A 20,258-nucleotide genomic window follows, 5' to 3' on the forward strand; every position below is an offset into this window, starting at 1 on the left:
CCAGTGATCTTTCATCTGATATTAATAGATTTGAAATAAGCCTTAGTAACAAAACAAAGAAAAGTAAAGATCCAGATATATGTAAGTATTTTTATGTAAAGGATGCATATATACTTTAACAATGGATAGAATTTGTGTTGCTCTTGTCAAACATTGTCGCAAAAAGAATTAAGTATATTCTGTGACTATCATACAGCTGTATTGGTATGTTTTAGATGTCTGTTACTGATTTTACATTAATGTTTTTACAGTAAGAACCTACATGTTTTTTAGTAGTAAAGCGCACAGTAAGACAGTAATATAAAACTGATGGCTTTTCTAGCTCTATTCAGGTATACCTATTGTGTTATAGCGTGACCAGGTTTACAAAAAAAAAGAGAAGCAATCAGAATTAATCTCCTTCAAAAAATTTTATGTTTCATAAAGTTAATTTCTTTAATTTTTTTAAGCTAAACTGTGTGGAATTACTTTTGTCATTCTCAGGGTTTTTTGTTGCTTCCAGTGAGTGTCCTGGTTTGAAGGACAGGTGTCTGAAAATAAAGGCAGAAGCTTCTCTTTGAAATGGAAAATGCAAACCCCCTTCCTCCAAATTATTATTATAAATTTGGAATTAAAGGGCTCTCAGGGAAAGATAGGAGAATTAGGAATAACAATTCTTTACTAGGAAAATTAAAATAGAAATATAGTATTACAAAGAACAATCCCAACCCTGACAGAGTCAGAACACAACCTGACACCCTGTCAATCAGGGTGTTGGTAGCAGGCCAATTAAATGGTGGCTACAGTCCTCCTGCAGTGGCAGATGTGGTTCAGCTGAAGCAGTGCTCCTGTAGAAGGGTGCAGTTTTCCTCTGAAGGTCCAGAGATGATGTGGAAAGGTCCGGTGTTCCTCTGGAATCCAGTGGAAAGACAGATAACTTGCTGTTCAAAATTTCAGTTTTTTATCTAGGTAGGAAAGACTTGGCTCCTCCCCCAGGCTGGAGCATCTCCCAATGGGATGATATAATTTTGTCAGTCATACAATGGGACTTAATGGGCCAGCAGCAGATGATATCTTCTTGGAGGGAGGATGGGTTGTGGAAAAAATAAAGATCATTGCCTCACCTTGTCTTAAAGATTGCCCATTAGCAGATATTATGTGCCATGGAGATAAGGAAATCACTGCCCCATCCGGCTTCAAGGGATGGTGATAGAATACACTTCTGGCCACATCAACCCAACACAAGTGCGAAAGAGGGAGAAGCAGTAGTACTTTCTTCACTTGAAAATAAATGTTAAAAAACTCCAATTTGAAAGTCTGTAGAAGGAAATTTGCTTCAGTCCTTGTAGCATCTTGTTCTTTCCCCCATTCTATCTCATCTGTGTTCCCAAGATTGTACTTTCCTCCTGTTATTTACATAGCTTCTTCAGCTCTTTTGTTTCTGTTTTTTTATTCCATAAAACTACTAACAAGATGGTAAGAATTATCAGCTTTCAAAAAACAAAACTAAACAACAAGCCCCAAACCCAACCCACCAAATTTAATTTTCCCCCAAAAAACCCTTCTTGAATTCTGAGCCACACAATGTGATTTTTTTGCTTTTAAGGTATTTTGTTTCCCACCATAATTGTCTTGTAGCTTCATCCCTTTGCCTCCTCTCTCTTGCCTGCAGAGCAGACACACTCTTGCCCAACAGTTGTTCCAAGTACTTTTCTGTTGTGTTCAGACCTGTCCCAAAGTTTAGCACAGTACTGATAATCTGTTGCTGTTGGTTTTGATTTGCATGGTATTGTGTTACTGGACTGCTATGTTTGCCTCTGTGTCAATTAATTTCTCTTTTTTTCCTCTCAGAGAAGAGATTTGTAGGGAAATTTTGATGAAAGTAGAAAAATTACTTTGAAGACTGAATGTTCTTTCCAAACCTTATTCAGTTTCAAAACTGTTGCCCTTTAACTACAAAATTTTCTGCATAGCAGAAGGAAAAAAATATGTATTTCATTTGACGGACAAAAGGACACTCTGATTGCAGTTTGACCGTGTTATTGGATGGTTCTATGCATTTGAGCTAGAAAATTCTTTATCTTGGCCAAAGCTTTGGTTAGTAAAAGTCCCTTTCAAAGGGTAATTCATGAATGGGATACTTCAGTAACTTTGTTATAAATGAGAAACAAAAAGTCTCAATATTCAGCAAAATTTAGATTGCTTTATAGACAGAGCAATGCAGCGCTGGGGAAAGGTCACCATCCACTCCACACTCCATTGAACCTTGGCTTGCAGTCTCTTTTTATAGTATGGTGTCTCATTGTCATTAATAATTTTTGCTTTTTTGCTGTCATAATTTTGCCAGGTAAGTGGTAGTGGTTGAAATAAACATCCGTAAAGTCTCTGGGCGATAGTCAAGTCTTATAGATAACCATCTGGCCTTGGTAGATAAAACCAGTGAAAATTGGGAAGTCTGGTCTTTATAGATAGACAGCATTGATCAAACAGGCAGGAAGTCTGAGCTTGCAAAATCCATCGGACTATCGGAAGGTCTGTTTTTGCAAGCTGATAGTAGATGCAACTTATTTAGAAAACATAATATTCATAACAGGGGGATTTAAACCAGAATGATTTACTCATATATTTTCCTTTATCTAGTGTTCATGCTTCACTTTAGACCTAAGCATTCTGGTTTATACAAACCCCAGTACTTCTATGATTAACTCGAATCTTTTATCAATTATCACAATTTCCCTACTTCTTTTTTTTTATCCCACTGATTTGTGTTCAGGCTTCAAATTTTGTCAGTACTTGTGCTAGATTTAATTCATTCACTGCCGTTAATTTTGTTGTCGACTCAGGATCTATTGGTATTGTAGCAACTTGCATTCCTTGAACCACTGATTGGATTAGTCGAATGAAGCATGGAACAAGACAAGGGATGAACAATAGTTCTAATAATGCACATGTTAACATTGTCCTGGTTTGAAAGGACAGGTGTCTGCCAGTAAAGGCAGAAGTTTCCCTTTGAAATAGAGAGTTGAATTCCACTCCCCCCAAGTATTATAATTGTTTGAATCAAGGAATCTGAGGCAGAGATAAGGGGGTGGGAATAACAGCTCTTTTACTAATATATCTAACCGTACAAGCGGAAAACAACAGCAGTTGTTAAAATTACTAACAGAACAGAATAGATAACTCGGTTTCAGTCCCTTCTTTAGATGCAAGCACGCTGTCTCTGTGCTTGGTACTGGTGATGCAGCTGAAACAAAACCTGGAGCTGCAGAGGGCAGGCGGGAGCGGAGGTGGGAGGGGGCCGGCAGCGGCCACGCTGGTCTCGGGTGGGAACGGGCTGGAGCGGGCTGCTCCTCGCTCACCGTTTGTGTCTGGGTGATCAGCTGTGTCCGCAGAGGCAGGAGGCTGGAACGGGGCAGATGCAGGGCAGGTGATCACAGAGGGTCTGGCTCTCCTGTGTTCCACAGCAGGGGCTGCAGACTGGGCGTCCTGCTCCCACCTCGCCGGAAACACGAGTCCCCTCTGGAAGCATGAGAGGCCCCTCCGGGAGCCGCTGTCACCTACCCCTTTTGTTTGGAGTCATCAGAGATCCTGGGTGTAACCCGGCCAGCTCCATTGGCATGATAATGGAAAAATTCTTTAAATTGACACAGTAATAGAAAAACACTCAACCCCCAACAAACATGAAACCTAATTTCCTCCACCAAGCTCCCCCCAACAGGTTATTCCACCAATTATCATTAAGCATAGAGTTCCAGGTTTGTGCAGTTACATGGGTTATCAATTTTATTTCTTCTGCAATTTTAATAATTACTTCACCATTATCATTAATTTCTAAGCAGCAATCAGAATTGTTGAACTTCCCACACACTTCTTCTTAAGCTAGTAGATAATCCAGGGCTAATCGATTTTGATGTACTGCTGCTCTAGTTTTAGTAAGTTGTTTAGCTCTCAATTCCATTGCTCGGACTGTTCAGTTGGAAGTAATTTCTACTACGGCTTGTATCCTGATAATTCTGTTTAGCATATAAATTGGAGTGGATAGCCCCAGCTCCCATCTTGAGCCCAGGTAGGTGGTCCATAGTTCTCGATAATTCATTCTAGGGGCCACTCATCATCCTTCCAGATTTGTGTTCCCCCTATGGCGGGTCTCCTTTTGTTATGTTTTGATACAAAGTTTCATACAAGGGAACTCCTAACACTCTATTACCTTTTTGTTTTGGTAATGTAAAAAACACAGGCTGGATAATTCCTAGAGTACACGTCCCTCTCCATCTTTTTGGTAGCTCTTTTCCCGCAGATCCAAAATATTCCGTCTGGAGCTTTCCAGCTTAGTTTAACTGATTCAGGTTGTTGCCAATAGATTCTTACACTTTTTACTTCTTCCTATGGGTTGGCTCTATTCTTATTATACCAACATAGTCCTGTAAAATTGTTCTTTATACAATTACCCTTACTTAACTTTCCCCAATATCCTTTTGCAGCTTTGGGCCACCAAGACTGATTGCTTGTATTTGTAATCAGGTTAGTCTTACAGAGAGTGTGCTCCACATATTGGATAAATTTAGTTCCCTGATGTGTTATACATACTTCTATTACCTCGTGACTTAGAACCTGCCCTTCAGGTCTATTGACTCCCCTCGATATTTCTGTTTGATTCCACTGTAACAACTGCTCTGGGCCTAATTCCTCCCCCCTCCATGGCCATTGTTTAGTCATTTGCATTCCTCCACAGATCCAACAGTGAGTTAAGTTCAGTTCAGTAGTAATTTCTTTCATTAATTCCACTAATAAATTCCCGAGGTGGGTAAGTCCTGTTCGCTGAGTTGTTGTTTCAATTTCTCATGCAAGTTAAAACTTCCCTCACAGTTTGTCCTTGTTTCCTTAAACACTTTAGTTATATTCTTAATCAATTCCTCCTTGTAGTGATCTTGCACTCCTCCCTAATCTAAATATCCCCACATACCTTCTTTTGTGAAGCAGAGGTATGCTTGTCTTACTGGGCAACTTTGGTATGTTGATGGAGCCCACCCCCCTTTTCTCAGATTGGTGGCTACCCAGTAACTTTTTCCCATGATAGTGCAGATTTCTAAGTTGTGCTTATTATAGCAGGTCGAATTGATATGCATGTGGAAGGCAGGGGTGGATACTGTGTTCTGCTGTACCTAATTGTCTGGAAACACTTGGATCAAGCATCAGCACTATTTTCTTTTATCGTAATTAGCAATAGGATGACTCCCATGACTATTTTCATCCCTCTGTCTCCCTCAAGACCTATGGGGTTGCTACCAGTAGCCGAGGTTTGTTTAATCTTCTTGGCAGCAGGGAGTATGTCCTGGGGTCTCCCACTTTGTCTTTCTCTTTTGGTAGCATTTCTTAATTTTGTCCCAGCTTTTAACTTTAACATTCTAGTACAAGGTACAGCAGTAACAGCACGGTATACGCAACCCTTTCTGGCACTCTTGCCAGCACCTCCGCTTTGGCTTTCTTCTTTCCTCTTGTTCCATTATCAAATAACTCCCACCAGTTATGATCATCAATTTCGATTTTTCTTTGTGCTGATAGGGTATTAAGTACCTTAACAGTTTCCTTATGTTTATTTCTTTTACATTGGACACATAATGAGAATGGGAGATATCCACCATAGGAATGACACCACCACAAATAAGTACAATATGGACACTCCTTTTTTGCTAATTTTCAGGTAAATTGTCTTTGACACATCTCAATTGTAGATTTTTACTGTTTCTTAGGTATTTCCCATTCAACAGGCACTAGAAATTCCCATTTACAAAGCAAAGTTTTTATATAAGTCACAGGTTAAGGCCAGAATATGAGGACTTTCTGACCAAAACAGCCCTGATCTTCTTGTTTGAAGTGGAGGTATTCTTCCTCAAGGATGCAAAAGCTCAAAGTCAGCTGCTAGTGTTCTTGTTTGTACACAAAACAGGCAGGCTGCCCAAACACTGAGGCTAAAGATATTTGAAATAGTAAATAAATACACATAAAACAACACTAAAAATGAGAATTTAACAACACTAATTGTTTAGAATTTTAGCTACAGTACAAAAGCTGCTGAAGTGACTTTCTTTTAAACTAGCCATCACAGTTTATATGTAGAAGGTGTGTCATGCTAATACAACATCTCCTATTTCTTATTTTCTTGCACACTGCCAGGAGCAAGACACTTCAGAGACCTTTCTTAATTTCAACTGCTTTTTCTTAAATTCTTCTAATAGAGGTTTATTCTATGCAGCCTTACTTGGGGCAACTGCTGCTAACTTTTGCCTCAGCATTGTCTGATTTGTTGCATTAATTTGATTTTCAGGATAAGCCACATCAGTTTGATGTGATTACAGAGCACTAGATGTTACTGAGCTCTACACACACTCTGCTGTAAACATTAAAACATTTCAAGGAATCAGAGAATTACAGATTGCGTCAGGTTGGAAGGAACCACAGTGGGTCATTTGGTCTTACTTTCCGGCTCAGGGAGAGTGTCTTTAGAACACATGGCACAGAACATTTATTTACTTTTATCTGTGGTATTGTACTCACAGAAGACGTAGCAAATCATTGCAGACATTATACAAAAGCCAGGAATGTTTTAAGTCAATGGCATGAAGGTGAGAGAGGTTAGAATCTTAGGAGAGGTTATGTTGGATATCAGGAAAACATTTTCTATACAGTGGGTAGTTGGACAGTGAACAGGCTCCCTAAGGAAGTGGTCACAGCACCAAGCTTGACAGAGTTTAAGAAGTTTGCACAACTCCTTCAGCATGTGGTGGGAATTTTGGGGTGTCCTGTACAGAGACACAAGTTGGACTCAATCCTGATGTGTCCTTTCCAACTCGGCACATTCTGTTATTCTGTGATTTTTATGATTCACTAAGTGCAGCACACTCCACTGCTGCTGTCTTACACGACTATTTAACTCAGTTTACATTCTAAGGCAGCCAGGTTCTAGGTGCTGGCTGGCCAGTCAGGATTACAGCATTTTAGAAGCACAACTGTACATACACATTTGATCATTACTTTAAATTATGCTGCATTTATTAGATTTGACAAACTGTAAAGAGTAATTTCTTTTCTAGAAGCTTGATCCCAGCTCTTCAACTATCTGCACATATAACTTTACATTCAGCATTTATACTTTTCACTACCTTGTGTACAATAGCAATAGGCACTACAGTATTATTCTTTCTCCTAGCTTGTACACACTCCACACTTTTCACTTAGTGAGTTAAATGGTGTACTACTATTAATAAAACCTAATATGTTATTACTTATTTTAGGAACCAGTTAGCTTGCTCAAGGCATCCCGACTATGTTAAGGCTTCACTCCCTCTCCTCGTCTCTAAAACATGAGTGTTTAGAGAGGGATTGAGATTTGGTCTTCCAAAGCAGAGGGGTCAGAGGTGGAGCCCGGTGCCGGAACCGCCAGAGCCTTTTGTTAGAACTTAGATCAGTGCATGGACCATGCTTATGTGGCTCATGGCGCCCAGGGCTGCAGCGCCAGATAGGGACTGGGGACAGGGCACGGAAACGGTGTGAGTTGTGTTAGCACGAGCATGGAGGCCAGGGCAGCCGGGGCTAGGCTGGAGCAACTGGCGAAAAAGCCACGGCAGCCGCGATTAAGGCTGGGGGAGCCGCCAGAGTTCAGTGCCGGAACTGGAGGAAACACCGGGATTGGGGAAACCCGATGCTAATGGGGTAGGCAATATTTTTAGAGGGTCTCAGCCCTTTCTTTTCTTTTTCTTTTCTTGTTCTGTCTCTGGGGTTTCTGGTATTTTAGAACCTTTTATCCCTAGGGGTTCTGTGTTTCCTGCCCGACATGTGGCATACTCCCCATTCTCTGGATTACTTGGTTTTTCTGAATTGACAAAATCATTTAAGGGCTGGCAAATTTAAGCCTCCTGGAGAATATCTGCCAGTTCATTTATCCCTGGCCTTTGCCTCCTTTTCACTAGTTTCTTTGGTAACTTAAACATCACTTCCCCCCCCCCCCCCCCAGCACAGAAAACTTTTCTTACAATACAATGCAATTTACCTTTTCAGAAAATAAAGTTAAACTTTAAATTAATGATACATTATACATTCATTCATTCATTCACACCCACTTGATTTTATTTCTTTGTGGACCACAGGAACTTGGACCTTTTTGTGGGTCATTTGGACTTTAAACCTATTTTTACCTCAAGGGACTGTTTTGAGGTGTTTGTGCTCCCCTTGTGTCCTGCCTGGATCCTGCCTCTGCTTGGGTCAGGATGGGAAGGAATTTTGCCTCTACCTTGGCCTGGGATGGGGAAAGCAGCTTTGCTCTTGTCACGGTGTGACTAAAGGGTTTGCCAATTTTAAATATTTAATTTTCTTTAGAGATAGGATTTGGGAGTAAAGACAACGCAGGCTCAAAACTTAAAAAGAAAGTACGAGAAGAAATTTATTAATAACACAAGAAAAAATTATTCAGAATAAGATTCCTAGATTATTCCCTCCTCCCTTCATTCCACATTTTTTACCAACCACATACAGAACCAGTGCCGGGCAGGGGTGCCGAACTGGGCCCCCCACAGAGCCGATGCCGGGCCGGGGCCCTGGCTGGGGAACCCCACTCCTCCGGAGGCCGGAAGCCAAAAGACCCACCAGAACTTTATCCACTGTGATTTGTGAAAGCAAAATAACTTTTCATTGGTTTCCCGAGCTGTCCATCACCAAATCAGCTCTCTGATTGGTGCCAGCAGCTCACAGGGGAAGCTCCCAGAGACAGGAGAGTCCCTCCCACTTCCCAGCCTCACAGTGCTTTCCCTGAGGGGAAATCCACCCCTCCCCCTGAGCACGTGAAACCAACACAGCTCTTCCCCCTGTGACTTGTGTGTTGCTCTCCACTTCCCCCTCCCGGGTCCCACCTCTTCCTGGGCTGGGACTGGGATAAGAACCTAGCCTCTTCCTGGACTAGGATGGGAAAAAGCAGCCTCCCCTCACTCGCCTTGTCTCTTCACCGGCCGGGTCCCTTGCGGGATACTGGAACCGGGGTTAGAAGGACTCCGCTCTCGCTTTGTGGTAAAATCCACGTCTCATTCAGGCAAGCACACAGTCACCTCCACTAAGCCAGACAATTACTTAGAGCTTCGATGCTCCTTTTTGGGTGTTCATGCACAAGAATGACAGGTGATTTTGCCCCGGTCTTCTGGGGAGCTCTTTTCTTGCTCAGTCTATATCGTGAGGTACGTCGTTGGGTCCTGAGAACCAATAACGAACTGGGGCCACAATAGTGGGGGCGCCTCCCCAAAATCGCAGTGCCTCTCAGGCCTCCAAGGACATCCTGGGCTTTGGCACCAAACTGTTATAAATGAAAAACAAAAAGTCTAGCTATTCTGCAAAATTTAGATTGCTTTATTTTATATAGATGGACCAAGCAGTGCTGGGGAAAGGTGAGGGGTCACCGCCCACTCCATGCTCCATCGAACCTTGGTTTACAGTCTTTTTTTATAGTATGGTGTCTCATTGTCATTAATAATTTTTGCTTTTTTTGCTGCCATAATTTTGCCAGGTAAGTGGTAGTGGTTGAAATAAACATCCGTAAAGTCTCTGGGCGATAGTCAAGTCTTATAGATAACCATCTGGCCTTGGTAGATAAAACCAGTGAAAATTGGGAAGTCTGGTCTTTATAGATAGACAGCATTGATCAAACAGGCAGGAAGTCTGAGCTTGCAAAATCCATCGGACTATCGGAAGGTCTGTTTTTGCAAGCTGATAGTAGATACAACTTATTTAGAAAACATAATATTCATAACAGGGGGATTTAAACCAGAATGATATAATCATATATTTTCCTTTATCTCGTGTTCATGCTTCACTTTAGACCTAAGTATTCTGTTTTATACAAACCCCAGTACTTCTATGATTAACACGAATCTTATCAATTATCACAACTTCTTTTGAAGTGTTTTTGTAGTTTCCTTTTCTTGGTCCAGATTAAGGAGATTGTGCTACTTTTAGATCTATCCAACTGGTAGAAGGTTATAGTTTTTTTTTTTTACCTAAGTCAAGAGGTTTGGCAATGTTTTGATCATGTTTCGGTAGACTCGTAGGGCATAACCTAACAGTACTTTCATTTTGAGATAAGAATTAGACCATATCAACTTGAATTAACACACATTTCTGCCTACATCACCATGTCTATCAAATATTTGAAGTATATGGGGAGAAAAACTGAGCTAAAAGAGACCATATCCAACTTGTCTGTGTGCAATGTTGCATAAACTTCCAAAATCAAAAAAAGCTGTTGTTCATCTTTCTGAACATTTCTTCTTTGTAGCCACAGTTTTTAAAAGTGGATTGCTATGAAGTAGGAGTAATGTGAGGGCTATATTTTTTCAATATTTGTTGTGAGTTGACCTTGTCTAGGTGCCAGGTGCCCACCAAGCGGCTCTCTCACTCCCTCTCCTCAGGGGTACAGGAAGAGAAAAAATAAGGTGAAAAACTCATGGGTCAAAATAAAGGCAGTTTAACAAAGAAAAGCAAAGGCTGGACATGGAAGCAATGGAAAAAATTTATTCTCTACTTCCCATTGCAAGTCATGTCCAGACACTTGCTGGGAAGTAGGGCCTCAGTATGCATAGTGCTTGCTTTGGAAGACAAATGCCTTAATAATGGATGCCCCCTCTCCTCCTTTTTCTTACCTTCGTATTCTTCTTAGTATTGCTGAGCACAACACCATGTATTATGGTCAGGTTGGGTCAGCTGTCCTGGCTGTGTCATAGAATCATAGAATGGCTTGGCTTGGGACTTTAAAGATCATTTACTTCCAACTTGCTGCCATGGTCAGGGGCTTCTTTCACTAGATCATGTTGCTCCAAGCTCCCTGGCCTTGAACACTTGCCGGAATGGAGCAGCCACAGATTCTCTGGGCAACCTGTTCCAGTGCCTCACCACCCTCACAGTAAAGAATTTTTTCCCAATATCTAATCCAAACCCATTCTCATTTTAAAGCTATTACCCCTTGTCCTATCACTACAATTCCTGATAAAGTCCCTCCTCATTATTCCTGTAGGCTCCCTTAAAGTATTGGAAGGCTGCTATAAGGTCTTTCCACAGCCTTCTCTAGGTTAAGCAACCCCAACTCTCTCAAACTTTCCTCACAGAGGAGCTGCTCCAGCGCCTGATCATCTTAGTGACCCTCCTCTGGACCTGCTCAAGCAGGTTCACTTCCTTCTTATGCTTGGAATCCCAGAGCTGAACACAGTACTCTGTGTGGAGTCTCATGAGAGCAGAGTGGGTGAATCACCTCCCTTGACCTGCTGCCCACATTGCTTTGGGTGCAGCCCAGGATGCAGCTGGCTTTCTGGGCTGCAAGCTCATATTGCCTTTGTCTCTCCTTTCAGTTTTTATTTGCAGTAGTGACATAGCTTGGCTTTGAAGTAATTTGAGAATATGCAGCTAGGGGACAAAAAAAGTCACTGTGATACACATGTATCATCACTTCTGTGGAACTGGGAAATAAGCCTACTATGGCAGGTGTCATGGTTTAGGGAAAATTTGGGAGGAAATCTCTGAAGGGGATCTCTCTAGGAAACAGATTCAAGCAGTCCCTCCCCCACCTGATTCAGGGAAAATATTTCCTTAGAGAGAAGTGGAAAAAACCTGTGTATTTAGCAGGCAAAGCACTCCCCAGCACAAAAATGAACAATACTAAACAGCAAAATTTCTTGCTGCTCTGAAGAGATGACAGATTCAGAAGAGTCCCTTCCGTGGGTTGCAGCCCAGCTCACTCAGTCTGTTCTCAGTCCCTCTGGCACTGGGAAATGCCGCAGCCCAGGCCAGGCCTGCTGGGCCACAGGTGTGAGCTCCCGGTGCTCTTCTGGGTTTTCAGTCCAGAGCAGGTTCAAACAATTCCAAGTAAAAGGGAAAAAAATACAGTCCAGGGGACTCCTTTCCCTCAGCTAGCCAGAAAAACAAGCCAAAAAGCAAAGGAGAGCTCTCTCCCGCTGTCCACTGCAGACAACCCAGTCTGTGTGAAGAATGCCGAGGAGCAAGTGCTGTCTGTGATAACAAACTCTGCACCTCTTCTCTCCCCCTTCAGTCATGGAACCAGTCTTAAAGCTGCAGACCTCAATATTCAACACCAACAGAACAGACAATTTGGGGATACAAGCATCATAAAGTCACCCCAAGACAGCAGGTTATATACTTGGCTCCTTCCCTCTCATATTCTTCATTAAATATGTGCTGAACATATTTAGTGTACGTAAGCACTCTTGCATTGACATGGGTGGACTTTTAACAAGGGGGAGAAACTATGGAGCCTATCAGTTATTTGTTAATGTAGTAACAACATATTGTCTACCAACACTAGGTACCAAAAATAAGATTTTGGCATCCCCTTCTTTTGAAGAACTTAGTGTAAGAGGTTCAAGTCCTTAACAGCTCCTCACTGCCTCATAAATGGATTGTGCTAACATATGAGTAAGCTGTGGGTGGGAAAGCCAGCATTTAATATGTCCATTATTGAGGATTGTATTCTTTGTCAACATTTAGATAAGCTTTTATTCTGAACAGTAAGTGGTTTTACGGGGTTTGTTTGTTTGATTCTGGTTGGGTTCAACAAAGGCTTCACAAAGGCTTTACTGTAAATTTAAGTTCATTTCCATTTTAAAAAATCCATAAGTTCTAATCACTTTAAGTTTGATTTCCAGATTATAATTATTAATCGTCAAAATATATACTTGTTACTAAATATTAATCCCTAAGCCTAGTTTGCAAACAAACCATTAAGAAACCTCAGTTTTACCTTTTATTTTTGCTAATGTTCATCACGTAAAACATTCTTGGTTCAAGGTTCTTGTATACAGTTTTTGACTGTGCTTGCAAAGAATGTATCAACTTTGAGGGGTTTTTCTGCATATTTGTTATTCTATCATAATGTGCTAGACTGCAAAGTTTAAACATCCTTAAATTCTCAACTAATGGTACTCTCTTATTGATCATAGCCTAATAGTTCAATATACTTTTCTAAGTAGCAGGAAGTGTTCCTTAAAGTTTTTGAATATAAATTATAACAAGTATTCTGCAGTCCATATGTTGATGTTTCTGTTTCAATCTTTTAAGATCAAAATAAGATTAAAATATTTATATTATCACTAGGAAGTGCTACTGTATAACCATGGGAAAAATTAAATTGTCGGTGTCAGGAAAATGAATCCACAAACACCAGAGGTTTATGTCCAAAAAGGAGACAGAGGAGTCCTGTAACTTTATTTGAATAAAGGGAGAAGTCATGGGCATTTCCCATGGAGTCTCTCAAATGTTTAGAGGACTCAGCCTCCTTTTTATCCTTATTTCCCAGCTGCATTTCCCTCTCTTTCCCCATTGTCTGAGGTACTTGAGAGGTACAGACTTCCCCAAATGCCTAATACCTAAGACCCCCTTCTAATGTATACCACTCCTTTTTTTTTTTTTTTTTTTTTTTTGCTTTTCCTTGTGTCAATCAGTAGAATTCCTATGGAATTTATGGTTTTTCCCATTTTTTCTTTCATCTCCCAGTATCCAATTTTATTTATCAGCAGACCTACAGTTTGGTTAGAAAGACAAATCTCTCTTATTCAATTTATCAATCAGTGGAATTGTTCCCATTGTTTCTTTTATCTCTCAGTATCTAGTTTTATCTACAAGGAGACCCAATTTGTAAAGACAAATCCCTCATTCCTTTCAATCAGGTTATTCTGAATTCTGTATCTCACTGTTCCTGTCAATGAGATACATGTCTTGTATGCACAAGAAAAAAAAGAAGAAAGCACGTTGCTCAGTTGAGGATGTGAGAGCTTTCCTCAGAAGAAATATTTTGGGAAAGTCAATTGATTATCTGGTGTAAAGACAGTCCAGTCCATGCTTGTGATAAGTAGCAGATGATGATGAATTGGTTTATCCACTACCTGACTTGTGTTACCTTATCAATTAATCAACTCCAAAGAATATGAGATATTAAATCTATATTAGAAATATGATGTCATTCTGTTCCATTATCTGATTATGCAAATGATGACCCAACATACTGCAGAATTGGAGCAGTGGAAAGTCTGCTAGAACTGTTTAAAGGTATTGCAGAAAAGTGAAAAAGTGTGTGATAATGTTTTTGGTTGTTTTGATTTTTGGGGGGATGATTGGGTTTTTTGGTTTGGGGAGTTGTTTTGTTTAAATGTGAGGGACTTGATTAAAAGTAGAGTTCATCAAGAGATGCAGAAAAAGAGTGTTTGCTTAGAAGTTCCAGACAGCCTGTTCAGGAGTGCACATGCTTAATGGGGAATGGTCAGTGCTCTGACTACTGTAGCTTACTAGTTGGCTGTCAGATCAGACTTTCAGTTATGGTTGAATAAGCTGGTGCAGGTCATTACTTAGCAATTTTAAGGTACCAACACCACCAAAAAAAAGTGAATTAATGTTTTTGACATATGTGGTTGACTTGTCATTATTTGGGCAGTAACTTGCCTGGGAAGGACTTTTTATGTTTTGCATAAAATGCTACAGCCTTAAACTTGGGAGTTTCAAAGTATTAAAGAAATACATCTAACAACATTTGGGAAAAAAGTAGTAAAGCTAAAAAATAAAGGCTAAAAATGGTAACAAAGGTGATGCGCTAAAAAAAAAAATCTTTTTTTATTCCATTCTAGCACTGTTTTTCTGGAGATAACCTATTTAACGTTTTTTTTCTTAAAGTGTTTATGCGTTGCCAATTAAGCCGACTACAGAAAGGACATGCAACAGATGAGTGGTTTCAACTCAGTTCCCATATACCACTGAAAGGTATTGAGCCAGGATCTTTGCGTGTTCGAGCACGATATTCTATGGAGAAGATCATGCCAGAAGAGGAGTACAGTGAATTTAAAGAGGTATTGTTTCCTCAATTTTTTCTGTCAAAATTCACTTTCTCTGTTGTTTGAGAGAAATTTCAATAACACAGATGTTGCTAAGTTGTATTTGTGGCAACTGCTATTTTAGCACAAATTTCTTAACATTGTTTTTGTTTTCTTTTAGCTCATACTCCAGAAAGAGATGCATGTAGTCTATGCCTTATCACATGTTTGTGGCCAGGATAGAACACTGTTGGCTGGAATTTTATTGAAGATATTTCTTCATGAAAAGCTCGAGTCACTATTGTTACGAACACTAAATGACAGGGAAATAAGCATGGAAGGTACTGTACTAATTACACTAATATTAGCTGAAACTCTGGGGAGGGAATGACTCCCATGTCTTCATTTCTGTCTCCTCTTGCATCATATACCAAACTGTGAACACAGCTTATTTTTCCCCTCTGCTTTTTGTTGTCTCTTTTTCCCAACTTTACACTTTATTTTTTTCAGATGAAGCTACCACGTTGTTTCGTGCCACCACTTTAGCAAGTACACTTATGGAGCAATATATGAAAGCTACAGCAACACGTTTTGTTCATCATGCACTAAAAGACAGTATATTAAAGATAATGGAGAGCAAGCAGTCCTGTGAGGTGATAACTTGAACTATGTTTTTTTTTTAATTTTGATTTTTTGAAATTATGATCTACTGGTTATTTGCTTTAGAAACATTTATTTACCCTTCAGAAATAATTTCAGTACTGTAGCTGAACTGACTATAAGGTTTTTTCCTAAATGTGAGCTTGCGGATAGTGTTAAATGTGCTGTTAAAAGCATAGTGCACTATGTTATAAATTACCACAATTGGGTACATCAATCAATAAGGCAATTGATTAGTTTGTTGATAAGGAACAGGCAACACAGTGCTGGGGATGTGAGGAGTCTGTGCTCCACCAACACGTCCATCCCACCTTCAGTCACTGCCCTTTTTATAGGCAGTTTCTTGGTGGGCTGTGACATACCTACTGTGCTGGGGTACAAGTCTGAGCAAGCCCAAACATGTTAGCTCAAGCAGAAGTGGCTACAAGCCCCCACCAGGTCTGGACAAGGCTTGAACATGTTCTCAGGTTACACTCCTAGCAAGCAGGTAACAGCAGGGACAAGCCTGCTCATGTCCAAACAAGCCTGTGTTTTCCTTATACATAAGAGTAGATGCAATTCATGATTATAGTGACAAAATAATAAAAATACATAAAAACAAAAAAATCAACAATTTACAACAAAGTGATTTAAACAAATATAATGAAATCATTAGATTTTTCCTGTGCCTTATGTTCATGCTTTACTTTGGATTCAGTATTCTTGTTTATATTGAGTATAATGACACAAATCACTATGTAGCATCTCACAACTAGAACTTAAAAACTTTGCTTTTTCACATTAGTTTTCTGACTAGCCCTTGAAATAGATTTGTAAGTTCTGTACAAGATTTGTACAGCAGTAGAATATTTAATTTATTTTGAAATAATATTCAGTGTGTAATATTATCAAATTATATATGTAGTTCCATTCAAGAGAGAAAACTTATGTCTTTTTCCCTTTTGATTTTAGTTAAATCCTTCGAAGTTAGAAAAAAATGAAGATGTAAACACTAATTTGGCACATCTACTCAGTATACTTTCGGAATTGGTGGAGAAAATATTCATGGCTGCAGAGATACTACCTCCGTAAGTTTGCACTCTTCTGTTCAAATTTGTACTTGAAAATTCCTGTTTGTGGTTTACATTGCATCATAAAAATGGTGGGTTTATTGGTTTATCTTATGCTAATCAGTACTAAGACTAAATTCTTTAGGGCTGTGTTGTGGGTTAGGTTTTTCAGGGAATTTCTTTCCATCTGTCATCTGAAAAAGACCCTGGGAGAAGAAGGGGGTGGCACCTGGGGAGTGAATAGAAGGTGATTGAGTTAACAAGAGTGGCTGATGACCCTGGCTAAAGCTGATTCATCAGTTGGGGAGCCAAGGAGTAAGCAGTAATACTCAATCACTATTGAATAGTTCCATATGGCCTGCAAAAGTCTGGTAGAGGGTGGGGACTAACAGTGGGCTATCATGGCCTGAATGAAATCATGCCATGGTTTAGTGCTGCCATACTGGACATGGAGGAATTCCAGTATGAGCTGGAGTCGAAGTGGCTGGTCTGTGGATAAGTATATAGTAGAACAGGTATGCCTCTAAAGGGACTACAGCCCATGGAGAATCCATGCTGGAGTGCGGGCAAGGCATGGAGTTCATTGTGATGTAAAACTCTATAGTCTGATCCAAAAGGACCAGGGGTGGAGATTGTAATGGATATGTGATTAAACTGTTTTAACCCATGATTTGAGTTGCATGCTAGAAGTAGTACTATAAAAGGGCAAGTGCAGCAGTGACACAATCTGAGCTGCCTTTGGTGCCAAATGACTCCACACAATGCACTACTCCTGTTCCAAGTGACCACCATAACAGAGCCTAGGTTACAGACGAAGTGAACTGAATAGAAATTTTATGGACGCTTTGGGGGAAGGGAGGGCTATAAACTAAGGGAATGATATTTGTATGCATGCTAAAGGATGGGAAAGAGGGATGGTGGTTAATGAAGATGTACTGGATAGTGTACGACCCAAGGATATTAAGCAAATGGTATAGAAAAAGAGATGGAGATTATTTTCTTCATAGCAGCCTGAATGGTGCTCTCTTTTAGATTTGTGACTACAGTGTTGATAACACACCCATGTTTTGGCTGAACAGTGCTTGCACAGTATTGAGGGTTGTATTTTATCTCCCCCTTCTGCCTGCCCTACCCCCCAGTAAGTAGGCTGAACATGGGTAAGAAGTTGGGAGGGGAAATAGCTGGGATGGTTGACCCCAGCTGACGAAATGAATATTCCATATGACATGACATTCTGCTTTGCAATAAAACTGCAGAGAAAGAAGGATGAAGGAGACATTTTAGAGTTACCACATTTGTCTTCCCAAGCAACCATTATGTATGATGGAGCCCTGCTTTACTGCAGATGGCTGAACGCCTCACTGCCAATCGTGATGCAGAAACAAAAACTCTCTAACCAGTTAAAATTAGAAAGTGGTATGTTTATTAAGATGCTGGACACATCCAGGAGAAATCTCCCACAGGGATGTGTGAAGTACACAGGGCTCTTGCCTTTTTTTATCCACAAAAGCCTTACATATTCATATAATTACCAAATGCGCCTATACATATGCATTGCCTAACCCCGCCTAACCTCACTTCGTATTGAAATTAGCTCATCAAAGTCCTTTTATGTTTGCTCAGTTCCTTCCTTCAAATGGGTCAGTGGGTGTTTGAAATGGGTCAGTGGTCTTCTAATGATGAAGTCAGGGAGTCTTCCTCATGTTCAACTTTTCACCTTTGTCTTGTTGCTAGGTTCTCGTGTCCTTTGGCCATAGTTCAAGCTCCCAACCTGGTTCTGGCTGGTTTCGGGGCCAAGGTGCAGTTATCGTTCCATCACTTTAACAATATCCCAACTGCCCATCTTGACACAACAAAGCCAAGCAAGTGCTTTATTGTCTTAGCTCTACTGGCTCAGCTACTTTCTACATTGCTTCTACTCTAATCATTATATGTATAGCTTCTATCCCTCAGCTAAGCTCTTAACCCTTTGATCTTTGCTTTAATGGGAAGTAGTGAATTAATTTATTTTTCCTTGCATGCACAGCTTTTCCTTTACCTATTGAACTGTATGTCAGCTCATGAGTTTTTCTTGCTTTTGTCCTTCTGTACATTTGAAGATGGAACTGAGTTGGGTGGAACTGTTGATATGCCTGAGGATAGAATGGTTCTGCTTGAGTATAGGAAGGCTCTGCAGAGGGTTCTGGTCAGGCTGGATAGATGGGCTGAGGCAAATTGCATGAGGTTCAATAAGGCAAAGTGCCAGGTCCTACACTTGGGTCACAACAACCCCAGGCAGTGCTACAGTCTTGGAGTGGCTGGAAAGCTGCTCAATGGAAAAGGACCTGGGAGTGCTGGTTGACAGCCAGTTGGACATGAGCCAGCATGTGCCCAGGGGGCCAAGAATGCCAATGGCATCCTGGCTTGTAGCAGAAATCGTGTGGCCAGCAGGACCAGGGAAGTGATTGTTTCACTGTACTTGGTACTGGTGAGGCCACACCTTGAATCCTGGGGTCAATTTTTTGCCCCTCACTACAAGAAAGACACTGAGGTGCTGGAGCATGTCCAGAGAAAAGCAACAGAGCTGAGGAAGAGTCTGGAGAATAAGTCCTATGAGGAGTGGCTGAGGGAGATCAGGTAGTTTAGCCTGGAAAAAAGGAGGCTCAGGGGAAACCTTATTCTCTGAAAGGAGAACCTGAAAGGAAGTTGTGGCAAGATGGGTGTTGGTCTCTTCTCAAGTAGCAAGTGATGAGAGGAAATGGCCTCAAGTTGTGACAGTGGAGGTTTAGATTAGATATTAGGAAAAAGTTTTTTCACCAAAAGGGTTATAAAGCATTGGAACAGGTTGCCCAGGGAAGTGGTGGAGTCACCATCCCTAGAGGTATTTAAAGGCATGTAGATGTGTCACTTAAGGATGTGATTTAATGGTGGACTTGGCAGTGTTAGGTTGCTGGTTGGACTTCATCTTAGAGCTCTTTTCCAACCTAAATGATTCTGTGATTTTATTATTTTCTTCCCTATCCTGCTGAGGGGAAGTGAGCATATGACTGGGTGGGGGCTTAGCTGCTGGCCATGGTCAACTCACCACAGAACAACATAGAAAGTTCTTTTGTGTCAGTGATGGCAAGGTTAATGTGATGGGTTGATGCTGGCCGAATGCCAGTGCACCCACAAAAATCATTTACTCATTTTCCTCTGCTATAGTTAAGCAGAGGAGGGGAAAAGAAAACTCATGAGGTGAGATAAGGATTAAGAGAAAACAATTTAAGGGCAAAACATGCTCAAAATTTTAAAATTTATTATTAATATAATTTATTAACAAAATTAGAAGAAGATAATGAGAACCAAAAATAAACCTTTAGAACACCTTACCCCCTCACCCCAGCCCTTTTTTCTTTCCCACCAGCAGCACACGGAGACAAAATATGGGAATTTTAGTTAGCTTGCCACTTCTTAAGATCTTTTTTTCAGTTTGCTTAAGGACAGGAGTCTCTTGCTATGCTATGGGGTCTTTCCTGTGGGAAACAGTTTTCTGTGTAGTTTGTAAAGGTTGTTTTAATTTTCACAGCTAACAGGCTGCCTGGAACCTGCTTGCAACTTGAAGTCCCTTACATTGCTTGCAGTCTTCCCCCAAATGCTTTTTGTGGGCCATTTAAGTTATGGGGTACAGTTTTTAAGAATGAGCTGTTCTAGTAATGTGAAAAATGAGGTTCACTTTTGTGGTAAAATTTAAAAGTTTAATAAA

At 40.5% G+C, this 20,258-nt stretch overlaps 1 protein-coding gene across 1 annotated transcript in view; it reads left to right on the forward strand.

Annotated features, from left to right (window-relative positions):
• Positions 1-20,258, forward strand: part of LOC306814107 (ras GTPase-activating protein 1-like) — a 197,792-nt gene that overhangs the window by 129,756 nt on the left and 47,778 nt on the right. Inside the window, exons 15-19 of the mRNA XM_079329830.1 lie at positions 5-81; positions 14,689-14,861; positions 15,007-15,166; positions 15,336-15,478; positions 16,437-16,552. Coding sequence (XP_079185956.1) covers positions 5-81; positions 14,689-14,861; positions 15,007-15,166; positions 15,336-15,478; positions 16,437-16,552 — 669 coding nt within the window. The remainder of the gene's footprint in view (positions 1-4; positions 82-14,688; positions 14,862-15,006; positions 15,167-15,335; positions 15,479-16,436; positions 16,553-20,258) is intronic.

The sequence above is a fragment of the Erithacus rubecula genome, assembly GCF_903797595.1.
Source record: "Erithacus rubecula genome assembly, contig: SUPER_W_unloc_6, whole genome shotgun sequence".
NCBI lineage: Eukaryota > Metazoa > Chordata > Aves > Passeriformes > Muscicapidae > Erithacus > Erithacus rubecula.